General features: G+C 44.5%; 1 protein-coding gene across 3 annotated transcripts; it reads right to left on the bottom strand.

Annotated features, from left to right (window-relative positions):
- Positions 1-336: 336 nt before the first annotated feature.
- Cnmd (chondromodulin) lies at positions 337-23,124 on the bottom strand. Of its 3 annotated transcripts, none has more exons than XM_059274327.1 (7): positions 23,053-23,124; positions 22,486-22,626; positions 17,579-17,719; positions 11,544-11,657; positions 6,810-6,963; positions 3,974-4,149; positions 337-552 (listed from the first exon to the last, which is right to left on the bottom strand). In XM_059274327.1, exons 1-7 carry the CDS (start codon positions 23,122-23,124, stop codon positions 337-339), a joined length of 1,014 nt encoding a protein of 337 aa, XP_059130310.1. The 3 variants fall into 3 exon arrangements, with proteins under 3 accessions (XP_059130310.1, XP_059130311.1, XP_059130312.1); XM_059274328.1 differs by having other exon boundaries at positions 3,974-4,137; XM_059274329.1 differs by having other exon boundaries at positions 337-549; positions 3,974-4,137.
- Between the last annotated feature and the right edge of the window lie 448 nt (positions 23,125-23,572).

Genomic DNA, 23,572 nt, shown 5'->3' with positions numbered 1-23,572 from the left:
ATTTCAATCATGATTAAAGTATTCAAGTATATGACAGATCTGGGACAAACTTTAAATATCTTTCCATGTTTATTTCAAAAGTAGCTTTTAAAGACTTGCAATAGGCTTTATTGGCAAAGCAAATAGTGAAGGGATAATAATTGTAGACTTAAATTACCCTTTCAGTGTATTTGCACATACAGTTGAGAGATTCTGTTGCATTGTTTAGGATAAACATTACTCAGGTTGAATATAAAATACTTTGTGGTTCCTTGGCAAGAACATGCTTTATGCTTCTTTGGTTGTCAACTCTCAGGTTAATTCTTGCTTGACAGTCCCTGATAGATGAAGTGGTTTTTACACCATGCCCAAGATGCGGGCAACCCACCAGCTACACGGCATGACAACTCTGCAGGCTGAACGACATCCTTGGTAATTATAAGGCCATGGATAGTAGCCTCCCAGAGGTTCGCAGATCTTCTGGCAGTGGGTGTAGCTCCGCCTGCATTCTATACAGCAGATTCCCTCATGATCCAGTCTAGGGTCAAATGTCATGCTCTCTCCTTCCTGCTGCTGTGAATTGAAAGACGATTATTTTATTCCCTTTAATGAGAAGGTTACTGCATGCATAGTATTTTAAAATAAGATCCTGAGAGTTCACTGCTTCAAGAAATCAGAACAATCAGTTGTAAGTTTTCAAACTTGTGCCACCACTCAGAATTCTTTCTGACATCAAGGAACCTTTGCCTGCTTAGTCTTTCACCAGCACAAACAAAGTTGTGTGATACTTTAACGAAGTTCCTCCGTGCCTGTAAGGAGCTAAGGTTACCACTCAGAAGTGACTCACCTGCTTTAAATAAGAGCACAAAAGGAAGCATTATGATCAGAAGGAGCATCCTAACTACTAATTTTAAGTCAGTGGACAGGAATCTTCTTGTAGTGATGGTTCCCAGAGCTCTTGGGTATACATTTTAAGCTCAACTGATCTGGGGCAGGCTGGATTTCATTTCTAGTTCCAATGCTCCCAGAGCACTGCTGAGTCATTTAATTTCTCCTGCCTGTGTATCAGCAACAGAACAGAGATGCTGTCTTCATGGAGAAGAAGAGGCCCTCAGTGTTCCCAAACAAAAGCATATTGATGAAGTAAAGCTCCACTGCTGGGTAGATCGTAATACTGGGAGGGACTTACCCTCTGCTCGATTTGATATCTGGTTTATCTTTTCAAGGATCTACAGGGCAGGTTTCTGTATGTTTTTAAATATGCATTGGATATACTGGCAAGGTGCCTTTGTTTTTGTTTACTTGGAGGCATTGGTAGGGTTATACAGAGTCTCAGACTAGCCCAGGTTGGCCTTGATCTTGGAGCAAGTTGTTAGTGTTAAAGTCTCTAATCTCAGCATCGTCCTGGAGGTAGCTGGCTCTGTCCTGTGAGTTGGCTGCTTGTTCTTTTTAAGTCTAGTCAATGTGAGGAAAGTTAACATTTTCTTGAAAGTGGGAAAACCTTAAAGGAAGCATCAGTACACTTGTTTATTCTGACAGCTGGTAACCTCTTGTCAGGTTTACTTGACTTTCTCCTCTCTAGTACTGGAAAGAGGATGCTGATATGAATTTAAGGCAGATTGAAGGCATCATGACATTTCAGTTGTAAACAGAAGTACTTCTAAAAGGAATGAATGGTTATTACACAACTTCACTGCCATTGTCACACCTAACAGAACGAGCAATCCCTAAACACTGTCTGAGACATCTGTTCAGATGTTATCTTCAGAATGCCTCCCTCACTCCCTCAGACCATTCTTCCATTCTCCAGACTGCTTTCCCCCTTATCTCCTGAAATGGGCTCATTTAGAACAATAAGCAGACAGCAGCCCCCTGATTAATGGCAGCGACTTCTCTGGGGTAGAGGGTGCATAAGCGTTAATGGAGGTGTTTCCTCATAGGGAGGTTCAACAGGGGCTTCTTCGGATTCATGAAGTTGGGACGGATCTCAGCTGTTGCTCTAGACTTTCTCCTTAGAGGAGCATGTGAAGGACAGACCTTGAGGAAAATGCTTGAAGTATTTTTGCTTAATGCTCAGCATATGATAAAGGAGAAAGTTGACATAATTGGAGTTTTTCAAGGGATGTGGATTACTGGAATCTGTAGCCAGGGTAGATACGTCGCATCCCTTCTGTAAAGTGCCTGATAGCTTCAGACCTTGAACAAATTCATCTAGCCCAGCTACCTGGGGAATGAGCTATATTAAATTTTGTTTGCCTATTCAGATTATATTTCTTGTTATTCTTTGAGCTTAGGGAATAAAGTACTATGGTGTTCTGAATTTTCTGATAAGCCTTGGGTTATTTAGAGAATACCTTTTGCTTTAAATCCTTCTAAAATACGTTAGTCTAAAATGATAAACTAGAAAATATGTTTGTAATATGTGAAGCAGTGTAGACTGAATAAGCTGTGGGGGAGGGGACAGATAAACAAATGATTTAGTGCAGTGGTTCTCAACCTTCCTAATGCTGTGACCCTTTAATACAGCTCCTCGTGTTGTGGTGACCCCCAACCATGAAATTATTTTTGTTGCTACTTTTAACTAATTTTGCTACTATTGTGAATTGTAATATAAGTATCTGAGTTTTCCAGTGGTCTTGGGGGACCCCCAAAGAGCTGTGACCTACTTTTGAGAACTGCTGATTTAGTGTGTGAAAAGATGCTCCATCTTACACATAATTAAAGATGGGCAAAATAAGCAGAAGACATAATTTATCCACCTAGGAGAGTGGCAGAGGTTAGAAGGTTTGATGGGACTGGAGGGTAGAGTCACTGGGTTTATACTTCGCAAGCATTAGGCTTGGATTCAGTAGGTTTGGTAGGGCATGGGGCCTTTCATTACCTTCACAGACACATAGATGGTGTGTTCCTTGGAAGACAGTTTGATAACCTCCAGTAAAATGTACAGCTCCTGTCTACTTAGATGCATCAGAGTTATGCCTTGGTATTTATGCTAAAGACATACTTCCACTATAGAGTCTATGCACCAAGGTCTGCCTCACCTAGGTCACCTCACTTACGTGCTGCACCACAGTAGCGTTGGCAGTAGCAGATGAGAGGGAGAGACTGTATACCCATCAAAGCCAAATTAACATTGTTTCAGCACATGCCTATCTCTGTGTTAAAATGCTGCTAACTGGATAGAAGCCATTAACGGAACATGGTACAACTTCAGAGAGACAGAACCCTTTCCAAAATACTATATTCTAATCGGAGAGCAGAATGGAATCTTTGTTCTGAAAAGGTGTGTGTTTTTCTCTGTGTATACTCCTGCAAATAAACTGGACACATGGTTGTTAATAAGCTGTTATGGAGTGGAAGGTTTTGGAAACTCAATTTCACTGTACTTTTTTATTCTATTTTTTAAAAATGTATGCTTATACTTTATTTTAAACAAAAATCCAGCTACAAATAAATGCTCCATTTTTTTTCTCTCCAAGTATAGTAATGGTAAATGATAAATATTTCTTAGAATATTTGCAGTTTTAATACATTAGTGCCATTCTCACAAACCTCAATTTCCAGCACTTCAGCTCAGCGTATTGTCACCTGTGTGTGAGCCTATCCCCTGTCTAGGATGTGCGCCCCGAGGGCAGAAGTAGCAGTTGACTGTCCAGGAACAGGGCCTGCCTGAGAAAGATCAGGAAACCCACAAATGTGTGCTGAATGGATGAACAGAGTGGATATAAGCAGGGGAAGAGAATACTTTCATTCTGTGTGCTACCTTGAGGGCACACTCTTGGGAACATTTTAAATGATCAGATTCCTGGTAGGATTTATTTTCATAGATTTTTTTCCTCTGACCAAAAAATAATAATAATAATAAAAAGCATGGGAAACGACTTTGAATTTGCACCACATAGATGGAGCTATATGAAATCTCACTTAGAAATACACTCTCAGCATCACAGTTGATGCATTTGTCTGGGCACGTCATGAAAACACCGGTACGCACGTGGTATGGATTGTCGGGATTGAAAGGCTCTGCGTCGTCCTGAACACTAGGCCTGGTTTCGTTACTCAGTCTTCTAGGGCCTGGGTTGCCTCGTTCACTGTGCGGTCTTCTCGTGGTGGAGGGAGCAATGTTTCTTACTACTTCTCTTCTCTGTCTTTGGATCTCTGCAAAATTTTCTGTAAGTTAATTCCTTAACATGAGTGAGGCAATGAGATCTGCATTTCAGAGTGACAGCCACAGGTGTGAGCCACAGTCCAGCTTCCCCTTTGACTTTATAATGCTGACTGGTGCAGGCGCTGGAAGTTGGTTGACAAACCTCTGTTCTCAGACCCTTTTTTCTTTTCCTGGCTTCAGGAACTGGGCAGACAGAATGCTACTGATTTTCTGCCCTCTTGGCAGTGAGGAGTGGCCAGGCAAGCTCTTTCTAACTCTTAAGACTTAAAGCAGACTAGGTGAGCGCCGTGTGTAGGGAAGCTTTCACTTTCTTAGTGAAAGAGAACAGAAGGTTGTTTCTGTGGGTCTTCCCTAGATGTAAACGTGCTAGCTGGAATTAGGAATTGATAAATAAGCACATGGGATAAGGTAGCATGCTGCAGAGAGCAAAATGGTAAGCTCCAAGGAAACTTGGTGGTGTCGTGGAGTGGACACTAATGCCACAACCCTTATGTCTTCTGTCTTTGGGTTGTAAATATATAAAACTGCTTATATGTGGAAACCACTGCTGATCAAGTATGCTATAACCTGCAGCCCTGTGTACTCCTAATCGACTGGCTGTATAGATATAAAACTTTACATTTGCATATGAGACATTGTCTTGGTTAATTCTTTATAAAATTCCCATGGTATAGAAGAAAATCAGATGTTTTTATGTATGAGGGCGTCAAGGTACAGACCAAGTGCCTGGCCAAGATCACAGACTGCGTGACATCAAGGACAGGATAGGAACCCTGGCTTCCATCCCAGCCCTCGGGTTAGCCATCTCATCTTGTATCCTGCAGTGCAGCTGACAGGTGAGTACCACAGATGGGAAGTACCACAGAGCATTTGCTGTAGAGTCTCCCTGAGCTTGAATCTCTTTGTCTACAATGGAGATAGTAGTATCTTATCCATAGGATAGTGATAGGCTAAGGGAAACTGAATCTAAGGGTCTTGGTATATAATAAACATACAAATGTTAGGTAGCATTCTTTTATTTTTGTTTTTTAAGGTTTGTTTATTTTGTATACAGTGTTCTGCCTGCATGTATGCCTGCAGGCCAGAAGAGGGCACCAGATCTCATTATAGGTGGTTGCTGGGAATTGAACTCAGGACCTCTGGAAAAGCAGCCAGCGCTCTTAACCGCTGAGCCATCTCTCCAGCCCCGTTAGGTAGCATTCTTATAATTTGTTGTTTATCTCTAAGATGTGCCTTGAAGCCGTAGTTAGATTCCATGAATAGTATGGATGGAGGAGCTCCAAGGAGACCCGAATCAGCTCACACCTGCTCAGCTAGTTGAAGGACCTTAGGCAAATTAGTCTCTCTTTATCTTAGTGTATTTCTCTGGGTCTTGGGAATGTGAGTAGTTATCAACAGTTGTTGGTAAAGATGAAATGGGATATTGTTTCTTACTAAGCCTGCCTGTGGCCTCAGGGTCCTTCTCCGCCCTCTGCCAGGTATGACATGGCATTACTTGGTGTGGGATGAGAGTAGGCATCTCCTCCAGACTTAGAAGCAAGATGAGACTGTGAACACTATGAATCAGTTAGTCACGGGAGAATCAGAAGTCTATACTGTCTGTTGCCTGGTAGGGTATTGTTCTGATTGTGGTAGAGCAATCATAGCAATGGACAGGGTCTCATATAACACAGGCTGGTCTCACTCACTGTGTAGCTGAGGATAGCCTTCACCTGACCCTCCTTCCTAGCGCCAGGATTAACAAGCAGTGCCACCGGGCCCAGCTCACTTTAGGGAGTTCCATTCTTACAGTTCAGGGCATTAAGCACATTCACCATCACCACCATCCATCTGTAGAACTGCCTTGTTTTCAAGGTAAATTGTTTTTTCCGTTCTAAACAGTGCCCTGCCTAGCCTAATGGGTTTAATGCCTGCATTTTCTCCATTTCCTCATTGCTGTCTTCTAGTATTCCATAGAACCTTTCTGAAAAGAGCCCATCTCGTGTGTGTAAGGAGCAAGGCCTCCCTCTCCACCTGAGCCACAGCTACACAGTAGTCCTTGGGGGGACCAGTGTGTTGACCGCAGTAGAGATGATGTGTGAGGCCTGCTGGACTTCCTTGCCCTTTGTCACCCCAGAAGTGGCTCAGAGGTGTGCTCCAGCCTACTCCCCCCCCCCCCCCAGGGGACCCTGCACTTGTTTTCTCTGGCTTGGAAGCTGATGCACGAGCCTTGCACTTGAGGAATCTCAGCCTATACCCACAGCAGCTTTTGGCTGTCCCATAACTCTAGGTTTGAATATAATAAAGCATCGGCAGCGTGACAGCTTCTTAGCCCCCTGATGCTATGCTTTAAGAATAAAGAAATGTAAAATTTGAAGGTGCAAACAACGGAGATTACGGGGCAGAGTAGGAAGGAGCAGGGGGGTCATAAATAAAAGCCGCAGGTATGCAGAGGTGCTCTGTCTTCTGCCCTGTCTCCCCTCTGTGCCTTCCCTTCCACAGGCAGGTCCACCCCCACTCCCCCACCCACCTCCTCTTTTATCTCTTATGCTAGTTACCAAGACTCTGCCAACAACTGTCCAGAGTTACCTTTCTGTCCCAACTCAGGCCAGTGGAGGGGGCTTCTGAGAGCCACAGTGACAGGGAGACTTCCAAGCCCTATGACAGAAACTTAAAACTTTACCTGTTGGATACATAGGCTTAAGCCAGAAAATAGGGAGGTTGCCACAGAGTTCAAGGACTTTAGAACTCAAGAAGCTATTGTCCTTCACAGGCTGGTCCACGGCCACCCAGATAAGAGAGTTTTCTTCATATTTAACTGGCATGATCTTGCCTTCCTGTGAAAATGAAATGCCTGTGAGCAGAGCATGGTAGAACATGTTGAGTCTGGCTACTAAAGGATTATTTTGCTTTGTGCAAAGTGAGGGACAATTCTGTGTGTGCACAGACCATGCATGCACACTTTAAGGCTCCAGTCTCTGGCTCTCATACCCAGCACACCTCCCAACACCCTGCTCCTAGACAGCCCTGATGTGTGAATAGAAATGTTCTGAGTCGAAGTGAAAATTACTTGATACCAACTTTGAGATTTAGGTTAATCTGATGTTTTCGATCAAAGATGTTTTTGAGGAAAAGCAATTGAACAGACCCTGAAATCCTATAAAGGATAGAGGAACCCTTCATTTGAAGTGAAAATCTTTTGGGGTTTTGTTCTGCAGCTTCCGAACAACAATGGAAAAAGCCAGTGATTGGTTCTTTAATGTCTCCAGTTCAAAGTATTATTTAACATAAACCATTTCTCCGTTCCCCAGCTATAACAAAACATATTTCAGATGTTCCCCACATCAAGCACACCACTGAGATTTCAAAGCTAAGCCCTGGATTTCCTTCTACAGCGAGATGCTGAGGGTGGTTTGATAACCCAGGAGACAAATTTATTTTTGCCAGGTTGTTCCTTTCATGTATTTATTACTTTGCAGTAGGTTGGAGAAATTAAAATGTTTTCCCCTCACTTTAGGTAAAAGCAGCACTTCATTTGTGTTTTCTCCCTCGGGCGCATGGTTGCATTAAGCAACTTAAAGTTATTGGAGGAAGGTAACACTCAGGTAATCCAGTTATTTACCTTAAATTAAATGGCTCCATCCAGGAAATGAATGCTCTTTGAGCACAGCAGCTTTGTATAACTTTAAGTTATACAAAACTGTTGAAGAATTTATGAGAGCAAGTGGCACATAAATCTGCCCCATCATAGTCTGACATAGTGTGGAGACGAGGGCCTGACTGGGATGGTGTGTGTAGATACATCCTGTGAGCAAGAATGTTGTCAGTCTCGGAGCGTGTGGGCCACCCCCCCCACCCCCCTTTCTTTGCAACAGTCATGCTTTTTGTTGGAGGCAGTGATGTGTCGTTGTAAGGAGGAACACTTGCTTCTTCATGCTTCCCAGTGGCCAAAGCCAGGCAGTGACGTCTAGACTGAAATATGTTGCATGGCCGTGAGTGAGAGGCCTATTTCTCCCTATAAAGGTACGTCAGGGTTGGTTGGCATGGATCAACTTTAAAATGTATTTATTTATTTAGAGAGGGGGAGTAAGTATAGGCCAGAGGACAACCTTGAGTGTTGTTTCTCAGGCGCACCCCCCCCCCCCCAGACAGGCTCTTTCACTGCGTTGGAGCTCCTCATAGGCTAGACTAGCTGGTGAAGAATTCCCAGGTATCCTCCTGTTTCTGACCCCTAGTGCTGGGACTCCGTGCATGTGCTACACACTGTGAGTTCTGGGGACTGAACACAGGTCCTCCTGTTTGTCCTCAGTAACTGTAATTACTGAGCAGGCTCCCTCGTTCCTAAGTTGTGGGGAAGAACTGGGGAGGACGGCATGCAGCATCGGCACGTTTAGCGGTGGAAGGAGAGATGGTAATAATGAAAGTCACAGAGATGCTGCCACTGAGCCAGTGCCTGCAGATGCTGGCCTCAAATCCCCACCTGCTGAAGGGACTCTAAATGGAGTCACACGCTACTGACAGCTATGGACATGGCTGATTTACCCAGCTGTACTTTCTGAATTGGGTTTTATCCATCAGAGGATCTACCATGCATGCTGTAGACAACAAAAACACAAGACAAGCTACTCTGGGCTAACGGGCAAGTGCAAAGATTAAAATGCAAAACTATTTGCCATAGTTAATTATTTTCAAATACTATTATCTGAAATTGAGGGTACCTGAAATGTTTGACTAGAAGACTTTCAAAAGTATAGTCATAGCTGGGCATGGTGGCTCACACATTTAATCCCAGCACTCGGGGGGCAGAGGCAGGCAGATGTCTGAGTTCAAGGCCAACCAGGGCTATGTAATGAGACCCTGTCTAAAAATAAAGGAAAAAAGAAAGAAAAAGGTATAATCATATGCTGGTCTATCGTTTATTCATTATAACCTACAATTTAGAACTAAAGTCAAAACAAGAATCTTGTAACAATTAAATTGCATTTCTGAGAAGATTATTACACACAGGACACAAAGTTCACCAAACTGTTAACATTAGTTACTTTTAGATTATGCAGTTGTGATATTCATCTCCATACTTTCATGCATTTATCATGAGAAAAAAAAATCATTAAAGCCAGTGAGATGGCTCAGTGGGTAAAGGCACTTGCTACCAAGCCTGAGGACCTGAGTTTAATCCCCAGGACCCACATAGTGGAAGGAGAGAACCAACTTCCACTTGGTTATCCTGTGACCTCTTCCGCACAAGACTGCACACACACACACACACACACACACACACACACACACAGACAGACAAATAAAAATGTAAAGTTACATGCTACAAAGTTATGATCAGAGCTGGGTGATTTACAGCGGCAGGAGTTGGTTCTCAGGGAAGGCAAGAGAGACTGAGTTCATACCCACACGTGAGAAAAACAGCAGTGGAGTGGCAGAACTCCACAGTAATGCCATGAAGAGAAAGAAGTGCAAAGACCACAGCAGAGGAGACCCCACCCACCTCCAGGCTGCCATTTGTGAGTTCATACTGACTCATGGCCTTTGACTCCAGAGCAGAGCAGCAAGCTCACAGGGAGAATGAATGGAGCGAGGGGGTCTGGCCTCCATCTTACAGAAAGAACCCTGGGGTAACTGGGAGTGGGAGAAGGAAGATGACATCCTGGCTCGCTTTCAGAGCCCACGGATTGGTTTGTGGTTGTGTTTTGTTCTGTTTTGAGATATCACCTGCTGCTGCTCCCATGGGAACAAACAATTAGGTGGTTTCCAGGCACCTTTGCCTTTATCCACCGGTTCCCTCTGTGGCCCTGAGGGAGCTGACGCTCATTCACTTCCCTCTCTGGAATACTGAAGGCTCAGAGAAGATCATAATAAAATTAGCAATTATGAGTGACAATCTTCCCATTCATCTTCTAGAAGATTCTAAGGCCATGGGCACAGTGTGTATGCAACAGTTTGAAGCTGACAGACCTGCCACATTTACAGCAGGTGGATCTACGTTTTTATGGCTCCCAAACCTGTCTTCCTTCCACAGCCCCTGCCGCAGCTCAGATGGAAGACAGTCGTGGGTGTGACTACTTTGTAAGCCCTAAAAGTATAAGATGGGAAATATTATTATTAAATATGTTTCTAGGACACTATGCAACTCTTCAAGTACATTTTAAAAAAAAATCAGGTTTAGGGCTGGGTATAGCTTGTGTAGTGATTACCTAGCATGTGTGAGGCCTTAAGTTCAATCGCCACAAATACGAAACCAACAAAATACCAGGCTTAAAGGCAAGTCGCTGGTAAGAAAGGGAAGAATTATGTTTTTAAAATGTGTATAGTGTGAGGTCAGCCTGGGCTATGTAGTGAGTTCCGCGCTAGCCTAAGCTTTCAAGGCCAACCTAGGTAACTTAGTGACACCCTGTGTTTAAAAAATAATTATGGGGCTGTAGCTTACTTGCCCTGCTAGCAAGGCCTTTGATTCAATTCCCTTGCTCTAACAACTAAAAACAATCTATGAGGCTTGTGTAGCTTCATTAAGCTGAATTGAACCAAAGGGAAGAACTGTAAGAACTGTAGGGGAACATCTCAGCCCAGTGCTGGAGGAAATCCATAGGAGAGTGTTCCGCCCCAGCTTTCTGGAAGATGCTGGGTGACCAGCTATCCAGAATATTTAGGGAAGAATTCCCACATTTCATGGGACTGAGGCTAGAAGGCTTCTCCAAGTCCCTTTAAATAAGATTTCACCATGGACTTTTTTAATCTTTATTTTGAACTTTTTTGTTTGTTTGTTTTTTGAGCCAGGATTTCTCTGTGTAGCCCTGGCTGACCTGGAACTCGCTCTGTAGACCAGGCTGGACTCGAACTCACAGAGATCCGCCTGCGTCTGACTCCTGAGTGCTGGGATTAAAGGCGTACGCCACCATCGCCCTGCTATTTTGAACTTTTAATCGCTGGTCTGATAGCCATTTAACATTGGACGGATAAGGGCCATCTGAATACCAAGCCCCTAATGAATGCACTTAGACATCTTTGTGTGTGTGTGTGTGTGTGTGTGTGTGTGTGTGTGTGTGTGTGTGTATGTGTATATGTATACACAGCCACAGCACACGGGTAGAAGGTGGAAAACAAGTTGAAGGAGCTGGTTTGTTCTTTCTGCCACGTGGGTTCTAGGAATCCAACTCAGATTATCAGGCTTGACAACAAACGCCTATACTCACTGGGCTGGCCCACCTAAAACACTTTAGAACACAGCTTCCCTAAACCTTTAAATATGGGGCATCATGTCAGAAAGATCGTTTGTAGCCGGCAGGACAGATACATTCTTCTGGTAGAGAAAACAAAACAAAACAAAACACTTAAGTTCTCGTCGTGAACCTGTCCAGGAAAAAGGTGGTGTCTTCAGTGTCTACCTGTTGTGTGTGTTGGCACCTACCAGCTCAGAAGAGATGCTTTGCTTGGTCACAATGCCCACCTCAGGGACACGAGCCTTCACCTGTGCCTTGATGTAGCACTTCTCTCCTCCAGCAAAACGGATTCCGGTGATCCCCTATGAGATAAGAGTTTATTTGTCCATCCACTTATATATTCAATCCATTGCATGTCTTGTATACCGGTTGTGGGGTATAAGATATTTTTATAAGATAAAAAATCCTGGCTTTTATGGAATTTACCAACATTGTTTTCCAAAAAGAAGAAATTATGAATTCAGGTAGAAATAAGGGTTATAGAAAAAAAATAAATAAAGCCGATGTAGAGGCGAGAAAAGGCAGGGGGGGAACTTTAGAGAGCACACTCAGGAGGTGTGGGATATCTGAGCCTTGTGGCTCCTGTTGTTACCCCATCTGTGTGTCTGGACTCAGATGGACTGCCGCTTTAGCTGTGCAGTCTTTGCTGAGCTTGTGGCCGAGGTGAGTTCTGTCTCTGACTTTTTCTAAGCTCATCTGTGATTTGTCACTTGGTCCATAGTTCTCAGTTATAAACTTCTTGAGATCAGTAAACGATGTGTGTGTGTGTGTGTGTGTGTGTATCTGTCTGTGATCCTACAAAGCCTCTCATAAAATGTTGGTCAAATTAATGAATTCCCTTAATTCTGAGCTTTCCCCAGTTACCGAGTCCGAAGTAAACACAAAAGCTTTATACAGCACCAGGAGCTAAACCTTACCCCCACACTTAGGTGTTTTGTTTTGTCCCCTTTGAGATATAAACAGTGTCTCCTCCTGGCTGGGGACCAGCCTTAAGGGACACACCGGCACAAAGCTCCCTCTGACTTGACAGCTTTTACCTGAAGAGGACGTGAGAAGGAACTGCACAGTCTGTCCCTGGAGTGTTTACTTTGATTCTGCTGACGTCATTTCATAATGAATAAATGATCTAAATATTCTTAAAGGTCAGAAATTTTATGCTTAATAATATGGACTCCACCACTTGTCTGAACCCTGATAACCTCCTGGTGTGTTGAGATCAGTGTAGGACAGGGCTGAACTGGCTGAGTCAATGTTAAGGTGTGGGGGAAGAAAAGCATAAACCCAGAGCTGTGGGCTCAGGCTTCTTAAATGGAGAATGAAGTAAACCATAAGTCCTGTTGGAGGAGAATCACAGGAATCTACCTTACCCACATCCGGGACCTGAGACCCACAGAGCCGGCAGGTCACAGAAGAGAGGAGGGAAGACGGGGATCTTCCTGCATGGCCCATTCTTTGCTCGCTCACACCATGTAAGCCCTGTCACCTTGTCTCCCCTGACCCAGCCCCTCGACACCGCAGGGACCTGGTCTGACTGCAGCTTCTGCTTTGGGCACCAACATCCCCTGGAGAGATTTTTAAGAACAAAGTTGACAAAACCAGGCTTGATGACACAGCACTGGGGAGGTGGAGTCAGGAGGGTCAAAAGTTCAAGGTCATCCTTAGTTATATAGTGAGCATGTAGGCCAGACTGAGGTATATGAGATCTAGTCGAAATCAACAGGCAAAACAAACCTAAAAACAGAACCCAGCTGCTGGGCCCTCCCAAAATATTCTTCTTACATTGATAATGTGGCGCTCAGTCTCTTGAGTCTTCTTAAACTACCCAGATGTCCCTGATGGACAGACCACTAGAATTGAGGCCCAGCAGTTTAGGGCAAAGGGAACTTGTTCAGAGTAAAATTTTTAAATGACTGTAACAGTCTTTCAGGCCAAGTTTCTCCTGTACCTGGGGCTCATAAACATTTGTTTGTCTCAGAGTCACTGGGACGAAACCCAGAGAGCTGGGTCCCAAGCCCAGGGTGAGGATTTCTGATGCAGTACACCTTAAGTTTGTATTTTCAGCAAGCCCTGGGAGGCTGCCCTGCTGATACCACAAAGAATATAGCTTGAGAACCACTGGTGTCTGCTGTGTTACTTCCCAAGGCTCTGCCACTCTGACTCTGAGTGTAAATCTAGGACTTTTAGCTTAAAATACAAGGGAAGGAGAGATTTCACTGTTTCCCTATGTGGTAGGTTTTCTAGTTCCAGACGTGCATGCTCTCTGAACATGAGACATGTTGGGAGGACAGCATACAGCATTCCAGCACGCCTGGAGAGAGCAGAGTCCACTGCAGACCCACTACACTTGAAGAGGACCTAACACTGAGTTAATTGTGCCAGTGCACACATTGCAGAGGTTGCTGACAGTCCACAAGGTGGGACTAGTGGAGGTGAAGTCACACTTAGCCGTTCTGTCTAGCTGCAAATCCGCATCAAGTGGCCAGATATATTAAGCGATTAAGCAGATGGAGAAGTACAAGAAAGGCAGACAAACCTCCTGTGTTAGCAAACAAACAGGGCCTGAGAAGTCAGTGATAATGAGGAAATTTGCTAACAAAGGCAACTAGTGAAGATAAAAAAAAAATCAACATTTGTTCATCAAAAGAGCCACATGCTATTGCCCCGGCTGCCGCTCCTTCTGTGACCCCTAGAGGGCCTCAAGGAGGGAAGGGAGTCTTGCCCCCAACAGGCATTTTAGAAATCATTGGAAGAGTCTGATGCAAAGATTGGGGTATTCTGGCCTTTTGGGGTCCCCCAGAGCCCTAGAATCCTGAAGAACCAACTGTCCTGGGTCCTAGGGAACAAAGCTGTTTGTAGGTATCCGCCTGGCACAGAATACCGTTTTCATTTTGCCTATAAACATACAGTGACTGAGCATAGCTCACGGCACAGTGAGTTTCCTACAAACAGTTACTGAGAGATGGAAATAAATTAGTTTTTGATTTTTTTTTTTGAGACAGAATCTCAGGCTTGTCTCAAACTCACAATCCCATTTCAGCTTCTCAAGTGCTGGGGTGTCAGGCATGCACAGCCATGCCCATCAAGAGATTGGTACTGATGCCTACCGTCAGAAGGTTTCGTAGCATTTAATTGCCAAAGCACACTGGTGACCATCTGCATTGCGGGTGTGTGCATTGGCAGTCTTTGAACGACCAGTGCACACACTCGACTTTGTTAATGCCAGCTAGTGCAGCAGGCTGAGCGTGTACATATGAAACCCATATTTCACTATAAATTACCTTCATTTTATTGTTCCTTTACATTACAGTTGAGGGTTATATTGATTTTTGAAATCAATAACCTACCTACCTTCTAGGTAGGTTATACTGTCTTCTTTTCCCCCTCTAGCTTTTTAAATCACAAATTTCAAATATCCACATATTAAAAGAATTGTTTTCTGAAAACCCAGAATACCCATATGCGCTCACCACTGCTGCCTATTTTTAGTTTTTACTCATGGCTCTTGTTACTGGTCTCAGGTCTGAGGAACTTGGCTTTAGCCAACAGCACGAATGCTTGTCAGGCTATAGTCTTTCAGAATACAAATCACGAACTGTGTATCAACTCAGTCTTGTTTTGTTTCTGTCTCAGAGAACAAAGTTTAGAGCACTTGGTTTTCAGCCCTTCTCTCTCTTAAGGTGTCTGTTCTATGCTGGACTGTGTTAAAACGCTGGGGTGGGTCCCAGGTGCCAGTTTACAGTTCAGAGCCTTGCATGATATAACCCCACCTGCCTCTCCATCAATCTCCATTCCCATCCTTGAGCCGACCACACTGGGATCGGACTGTGAATCCTTTTGTGGTATCCTTTCCAGCCCTCCCTGTGAAAGGTCAAGCCATTTTTCAAATGGGGCTATAGCTCAGTGGTAGAGTGCTAATCTAGCACAAGAAAGAAAGGCCCTTGGTCCAATTCCCAGCACCAATCATTCCTCGGGACATTATTCAATTATTATGTCATCGCCTGGGCTAAGCCTGTGCTAAGCCACTAATCGGCAGCGATGCCTTTTTGTGTGGAGCACACTCTACCCATAGCTCATTATGGCACATTTCTGGGCATGTGTCTTTCTCTTAGACTGGACCAGAAGGTCCTTGAAGGATAAATGTCAGTCATCTTCCATCCCTTGTGCCTAGCACCATCCTCACATATGGTGAGCCTTAATCAACACTTCCCGCATTTGACTGATGGTCTAAAATGGGGACAAAAGTAATAGCAGATGACCACGGAGGCTGATTCATGTCTTTTCAAAAGTCCAGGCCTGTTGAAACCCATAACAGGTACTATCCATCAAAAAAATGTTCCACTCACCCGTTCTGACTCAGAGAAATGTAGGAGCTATCAGAGAGAATTGATCAGTTTATAAAATATTTGTGGCCCTGTTGGTCTATGAGAACAAAACACAATCAATACCATTATTAGAAAGAACCAAAGGATTATAAAACAGATATATAGGTTTGGGATTAAAATATTTTCAGAGGATATTCTTGATACATGAACCTCTCAAGAGTGAGGGGCCTTTTGTAATTCATCCTCAACTCCTTTTTGCATATTTTGACAGTGTGGCACATCATAGGTATTCAATTTTGTCCTGGATTGAATGATGTGTGTGGAGGAGCCACATTTTATTAGTTTATATTGAGTAGTGTAGAGAAAAAATGTTTTGCCCTGTCCTGGATTTTGCAGTAAAAGCATTTAATAGGTCCAGAGAAATTATACTGGTGCACAGACCAGAACCATTTGCAATGTGGTGACCGAACAGAGTGCAGCTGGGCACACTCAGAGCTGCAGAGCCTGTCCCCAGGGCAGGGCCCCCTCTGAACACAGCCAGTCCTCGTCGGCATCGTCGGCATCAATGCTCAGCCTCTCTGAGCACTAATGCCAACATCTGCTGGGAATTCAAAAGGACTTGTGAAGCGTGTTTTGGCTCCCGCAAAAGGAGTGCTTTTGCGTAAATGAGAAGCGTCTCTTCGTTTTTTTTCATCAATCAGAGGAAGATGGGTTGATGAGATGTTTGTAGACCCATAAACTATCAGAAGAGACATTATTTTCAAGAGCCCTCCTTCATTATGAAGTTTCACCTACTTCGTCTGCAGATTTAGCAGAAGAACCTAAATACTGATGCTTCTTCCTCATCACAGAACATAAGAGAAGAAGATTGTTGTCAGCCAACTGGAAATTTAGCTGGAGTGACGCTTCTGTTACTGTTAGCAGATGCACGCTGAAGCGTCAATGAACAATCTAATGTCTCAGGTTGCCTGTAAATTAAATTTTGGTCAAAACAAAAAGAGGGCTGAAATGTTTTTGTTGTAATAGGCCATGCCAGAAAACCTGGGCTGTAATAGGGAATCCACCCATGCCTGTTTTCTGGATTAAATGGGAAATTAGAAAAATATGGAAGTAAAACCTACTGTTGTTGGGAAACTACCCAGTCATTAAAATGTCTTTATTCTCTAGAAGTCCAAAGTTTTGTTCTTGCTGTCCTTGAATATTATTTGAGCATTTTATATGTCAAGTTATAGAAAATCACTTGGAACGACATAGTTCCCATGAGTCTTTCTTGAAGACTTTGTGCAAGTCCAAGAAGAGCTTGTTCTTGTCAATGACATATTTTTCCATTAAACAAAAGCCTTATTTTGATTTCTAAGTCCATGTATCTTTTGTTTTCTAGAAGTAAACTCATTTATTTAAGGACATGAACTGGATTAGAGTGTTTTGTCTTGTCTTGCTTGTTCATTTCATTTTTATTTTTTTTCAGAGCTGAGGACCGACCCCAGGGCCTTGTGCTTGCTAGGCAAGCGCTCTACCGCTGAGCTAAATCCCCAACCCCTCATTTCATTTTTAAAAAATTTTTTTTCTTGCTTGGAGGTGGGAATCTCATGGTGCCAGGGTGCTTCAAACTCCTGGGCTCGAGTGACCCTCCAGTGTCATCCTCCCTGACAGCCGGGTCTACTGGACCCAAAGAGGTTTGGCCGTTTTGTGTACTCGCCCATGTTTCTTCCTTTTGAGAACATGGAAGCCAAAGCAAGCCCCTTTCTCAAGGAGTACAAGTTACAAAGTGCGGAGGGGTGGCATCTGAGCTGCTGTAACAAACAGTAACCACTGGTACACATGAGAGATGCCGCTTCTCCTCAGACTGGAAAAGCCGGGGCTTGCCAGGGAAACTCTCTAAGTGCGTGAAATATACTTACATTCTGGAAATCATTAACTTCAATCGCTTCCTCGGCTCCACTTCCCATTTTAAAGGTCTCCAAGTTGTTCCCAGCATCTATTTCCATTGACCCATCTTGTAATTTCCCATTGATACTCATGGTGTAATGAATATTGTAAATCTAGAAGTGAACACAAGAGTCAGTGATGCTTGCTTTCTTCCAGCAATTTGGGGCTTCTCTGCAGACCTGCAAGATGTGAGGTGGGGTTCATCTTTTTCACAGATGTATGGAAACACCATGAACAGTAATACATTTGTATTTGAGGACTTCATCCATACACCAGTCACTTAGTACAATGATTTCTTTTGTGTGTGTGTGTGTGTGTGTGTGTGTGTGTGTGTGTGTGTGTGTGTGTGTAAGCTAGATGTTAATGTCAGGTGTCTTCCTTAGTCACTAACCACCTTTTTTAAAGACACCGTGTCTCACTGAACCTGGAACTGACCAATTCAACTAAACTGGCTGGCCAGCAAGCCTGTTTTGGCCCCCTTAGTGATAGGATTATTATGTGGGTTCTGGGCGATCAAATTCAGTTCCTCAAGTATACATGGCAAGAACTTTACAAAATGAGCCATCTCCCCAGCCTGATTTATTTTAAAACGCTTTCTAAGTAAAATCTTTGGTAGTATTTGATAGCTATTTAAACAGCTCCAAGACTTGAATCTTGGCTGCTGAATAGATGCTCCAGGTACCGTGTCTGGACCAATGACATTAAAGCCTGTGCAGTTGGGGTTGAGCAACAGTACTTAGTTTTCTAAAGTCTAATTCTGCTTGCACTTTGACTAAGAACCACCTATGGAGAGATTTTTTTTTTCAGCTGAAACAGTGGCATCTTTGTTTGAAGATTGATTTTTTAAAGTTTATTGGTCAAGATTAGATGTGGGGAATGGCATATGGTAAAGATTTCAGACAGGACTGGGATATGATTTATACACAACAGCACTTGGGAGGCAGAAGCAGGCAGATCTCTGTGAGTTCAAAGCCAGCCTGGTCTACATATTAAACTCTAGGATATCCAGGGATACAAAGACTACCTCTGAAAAAAAAAAAAAACAAAAAAAATTTTTATCACTAAATTAGATGATCCAAAGGGCTTTCTTGGTTTAGACAACTTTATCATTGCAATAGCTTAAAAATAACCAATAGCCCAACTTGCTGCTCTCCTGCTGGACCTTTCTTTCTATGTGTGGTGGGCCAGAGGCTGGGTTTCTCTTCTTTCTTTCTTTAGGACTTTAGCAATCTATCTGTCTTCATTAACTGTCCATCATCTGGCTGATCTGTCTAACATACAAAGTGTTTGTGTGCTCATGCACATATACATATATGTAAGTCTTCAAAGCAGAAAGGCTGAGAACTGAAGAAAGGACTGAAGAAAGACCATTCCGACCTCATGCCGGGTCAGCCAGTCTGAACTGTAAATAGCTGCAATTCTGGTCAAGTCTGATTTTTCTTCTGCATTATGAAGAGTGACTACTACGTGGATTAAACACTAGAAAGTGTAGTTGTTGTTCCTGGATCATCACTTGGAGGAAACTCATCATCACTAGCCCCACAGACCACTATTTTGTCATCAGAGAGGTGGAGACGGATTGGCCACGCCCACTCATTCTCCTGGGCAGCCGCCTACATTTGGTAAGAGAAAAAATACCGGCACCACCTTGGCGTGACCATCTCTCATTCCTGCCTTACTTACCTCCTTTCAGGAACTCAGATGCCTGCCGTTTCCTGCACTGCTCTGACCACGGGGGCCACGTGTAGGATTCAGAGTTAGCAGAGATGGAACGAACGGGGCCCAGAAGCCTGCTTTACCTTCTCCCCCAGAAGCAGCCCAGTTAGGGAAGCCTGGGTTTTTGTTTTGTTTTGTTTTTGTTTCTTTGGCTGAACCAGGCCTTTTCTGCAGGCCAGCCATTGTACACAGGGTTAGCTGTGGCCGTCCCAGGAACCTGGCCTGTGAGTTCTTACTGGCAGAAGTGTCCTCCACTCTGGCAAGCAGTGCAACGTCTAAGAACGTAACCATTTAGAAATCCTTGTTAGTTGGTTCCTTGTCATTCCTCCTTCCCTCCCTTCCTCCTTCTCCTTCCCTTCTCTCCCCACCCCCTCCTCCAAGTCTCAATATGTAGCCCAAGTTGGCCTCGAGCTTGTCATATTATGTAGCCAGTCTGGCTTTGATCCTTGCAGCTCTGATTTCACTTCCCACCGCTTCCACTGACTCCTTCAGCAAAGGCTCCCTAGCCTCAGCTCACAGCCTCTGGATTCAGAACTGGTCTATCTTGCATGCTCATCCTGGTGGCTGCAGGAGAAGCCTGTGCCCTCTTGAAGTGATGGGGGCAGAAGTGGGGGAGGGTGGAAGGCAGTCTGCAGTTTCCAAAGTTCTGGGGCCCCCCCCCGAGCTGGGCAGGAAGCTGAGCTGCTGGAGCGGCAATTACATTATCTGCTCTAAGCCCAGGGAGCTGTTGGCACCTAAGGCTATTTCTCGCCAAGTACAATGCAGTTTATTATTTGCCAAAATTCTGCTCAATATGGTGCCTTTTACAGCCAAGGATATTTGCTAATGAGTTTTTAATAAGGCCTCGGTTCTATAAGATTAATTACATAATGTTTGGGAAAATGTCTAGAAAAATTAATCTAAGAAAAAGGCCCCAAGCAATGGTCTCCTCCCATCCCTAAATGGGTAGAGTTGTCAGTTCTCGGGCGCTGATGGGAATTTCCCATATTTCAATGCCTTGTTCCATTTACAACAACGTGGATGAAAAATGGCCTCAATATTTGAGCTCAGTCAGTGATCCCCTCATTATTAGTATCCTGTGCTTGGTAGCCCTCCAGCTAAATTTGAGTAGACCTGTCCTTGGGGATTGAGTCATGTGAGATGGGGAGTGTAAACTGAGAACAGAGGCATGTAGTCTCTCTAGAAAAGGAGGAGTCCCTTAGCTTGATGGCTGTGTCTGCTTGACGGAGACTTACCTTTTTGACTGTGCTGTGCTTGGGCAATTTAGAATTATATTCAGGGAAAGTAGAGCCATGCATAGCACAGGCATGTGCCAAATGTACTCTATTCCGAATTTTGTGATTTGTTTTCCAGACTTAAATAATATGGAACAGTATCAGACATTTTTTTTTCCAGAAAAAAAAAAAAAGAACTGCCATGCTTTTTCTTCATTCTCCTGTCTGTGTAGGAAATAGCAATAACTTTGATTGTTGGCAATAAAATGTGATTCACTATTCCTCTATATTCTTAGAATTTAATACTGATCTTTGAACAGACAACCAAACATCTTGCCGTAAAATGAAAGGTGTGGGGCAAGGGAGTCCGCTTCTTCAGTGCAATGGCTCATTCTCTCTAAGAAGCTTGTCAGCTAGCCATGTGTGTCTCAAATACTTAAATGCCAAATGGCAATGCTTTTGTGAATTTCATGGCCAAAATATTTACCAAAAAGCCTTAAAAAGCAAAGCTATTTTTGTCTCCCAATGACTTCCATTATCGAGGTTTTGTTATCCAAAAGAGAGTATTTACATTCTAACACCATCAAATTTCCCAAAGGGTGACACTCTCAACCCTGCTACCAATGGGGATGTAGACGTTGAAATCATTTTCATGTTCAGATTCTCTGCTTTCATATGTGAGCATCTGGCCCAGTGTCTATATTTAAAATACAAATACATTAAGGCACTTTTCAAATCCACACAAAATACAGCGCAATTCTGATCTTACAAATTGATGCTTGTAAATTTGATATAGTCTCTAACACAGACTCAGTGCTAAATGGCATGCTTATCTACATTAGGCATTTGAGTTAAAAATACAAATTATGCAGTGACTGCCGAAGATGTGATGTGTAAAATGGTTGAATTGCTTTCAGCACCATTTTCTCTAAGTACTGGGATTCGTTCATGCTTTGAATTTCATGGTGGGAGAGGAGGAGAAAAAGCAGTAGTCACTGATCCTGGGAGGACAGTGATTAAGAAAGAGCCCTTTGTGTGCACCCTGGAGATGGAATTCTTTTCCATTAGTTGAAATAGGCTTATACCCTGTGCGGCAATGGTCACCAAGATAAAATGCCCCCTTTTACATAGGTGGACACAGTCAGGTATTTAGAGAACACACTGGAGCTCTGCCCAGTGCAGACAGAGCAGTTTTTATGCTCCGTGAGAGAGTCCATCCAGCTTTAAAATAAACGAGTAGATAAAAGTAGGATGGTAGTTAGGGAGACATTTGCCATTAAATCACAGGTGACCAGACTGAGTCTTAAAAGAGATTTGTCACCTCTAAGGAAGTCAGACTTTCTGTTTTAATAAAGAGAAGGGGGTAGGAACGAATAGGTCACCAACACAGAAACCTTAAGGATAAAGATTTACCCCTAGCTGTGGTCGGAATATTCTCTCTTCCCTTTTGTCCTTTTTAAATTTATAGCTTTTCTCAGCTGGGGCAGGCCTTAAGGATCATTTTCTTTCTTTCTTTCTTCCTTCCTTCCTTTCTTTCTTTCTTTCTTTCTTTCTCCCCCCCCCCCCCCCCCCCGGGATGAGACGTTCAGAGAGGCCACATACCCTGCCCACTGTCTCACAACTGCATGGTGGCTGCATTAGGCCTAGGTGGCAGAGAATGGCTTTCCCCGAAGTGTCCAGGACATCCTTGAACATTCTCCAATTCCCGCTTCTGTCCTAGAAACCCTGAGCTTGCCTACACTGTGCCCAGTACCCTCGTGGGGTTGGGTCCACTAAGTGTGTATGTGTGTGTATGGGGTATCCCAAGAGGACCAAAGAGAAGGAGCAAGTAGTATTCACTGGCAGACCAGGGCTCTGGCTCCACCTAGGGGGACCGGCCACCCCACGCACCTGGCGGCCCTTGCACCCCAGCTCTGGTGGATAGCCTTCCAGCCACTCTTTGGACTTACGTGATTGTCATTCCCCTTCCAGAAGTAGAAGGCTCCGATGGCGCCGAAGAGCAGCAGCACCGCGCCGGAAATGAGGACCACGGCTCCGACCTTGAGCAGACGCGTAGGGCTGGAGGGTTTCAGGGTCACGGTGGCATATGCCTGCAGAGCAGGAGAGGGACGGGTCGCCGCTGCGCCACGCACACTCCCGGTCCCTGCACCGTGTCCCCCGGGCACCTCGAGGGCTGGAGTGGGAGGCCTTGGCCACGGCACACAGACGCCGCCGTCTCCTGAGGGTCCCTTGTCCTTAGGTGTGGAAATAACAGCACTCTTCCCCGGGAAGGGCCGCTAGCCCTGCAAACCTTCACCCTTTGCTGTCGCTAGAGGTTCCCTCCACACCTGTGGTGGATCCTGTGCACCCTGCCACTCCACCCACACACTGGGCGCCCTCATTTGATGCCCTCACCCACCACACATTCAATGGCACAAATCCCTCACACCAGAAGTGGATCTGGTACCCACACGCAGCCTGGGTCCCTGCGTGTGGCCTCACTCCACACCAGGACCAGGGGCCCAGGGGGTACTCACCGGAGGACTGCAAAACTCAATGTCATCAGGTCCTACCATGGTGATCGGAACTTTGTCCGAGTTCTCTGCCATGGTTAAAGACGGTGAAGAAGGACACCTAGACACCTCTGTCCCAAAGACGAATGTCCCCTGCACACCAAGCAGCCGCAGCAGCAGCAGCAGCAGCGTCCTGTTCTGGCCAGCCCTTCTGTCCCCACCCCTTCTGCACCTCTCCCCTCCCTTCTCCCTCCACCCCGGAGCAGCCTACTCAGCCTGTCCTGCATTCTCAGAAGCTCCCTCTCCTCTCTCTCCAGGCCAAAGCCCCCCCCCCCCCAGTAATGTCCAGATAGGTCTGAGTGTGTACGGGTGGGTGCATTCTTTAGAGCAGGGATGTCGAGTCTTGGAAACTCCCCCTCCCCCCAATACTAGCTTGTCGGGGCAATTAGCCGTCCACCCAAGGATTTCTTAGAGCATCAGAGGGCTTTGCCGTGACACTGACTGGAGGTTATTTTTTGAGGGTGCTGATGGAAGGGGGTTGAGA

The sequence above is a fragment of the Peromyscus eremicus genome, chromosome 9, assembly GCF_949786415.1.
Source record: "Peromyscus eremicus chromosome 9, PerEre_H2_v1, whole genome shotgun sequence".
NCBI classification, from domain to species: domain Eukaryota; kingdom Metazoa; phylum Chordata; class Mammalia; order Rodentia; family Cricetidae; genus Peromyscus; species Peromyscus eremicus.
This window is presented reverse-complemented; position numbering and strand designations above follow the sequence as displayed.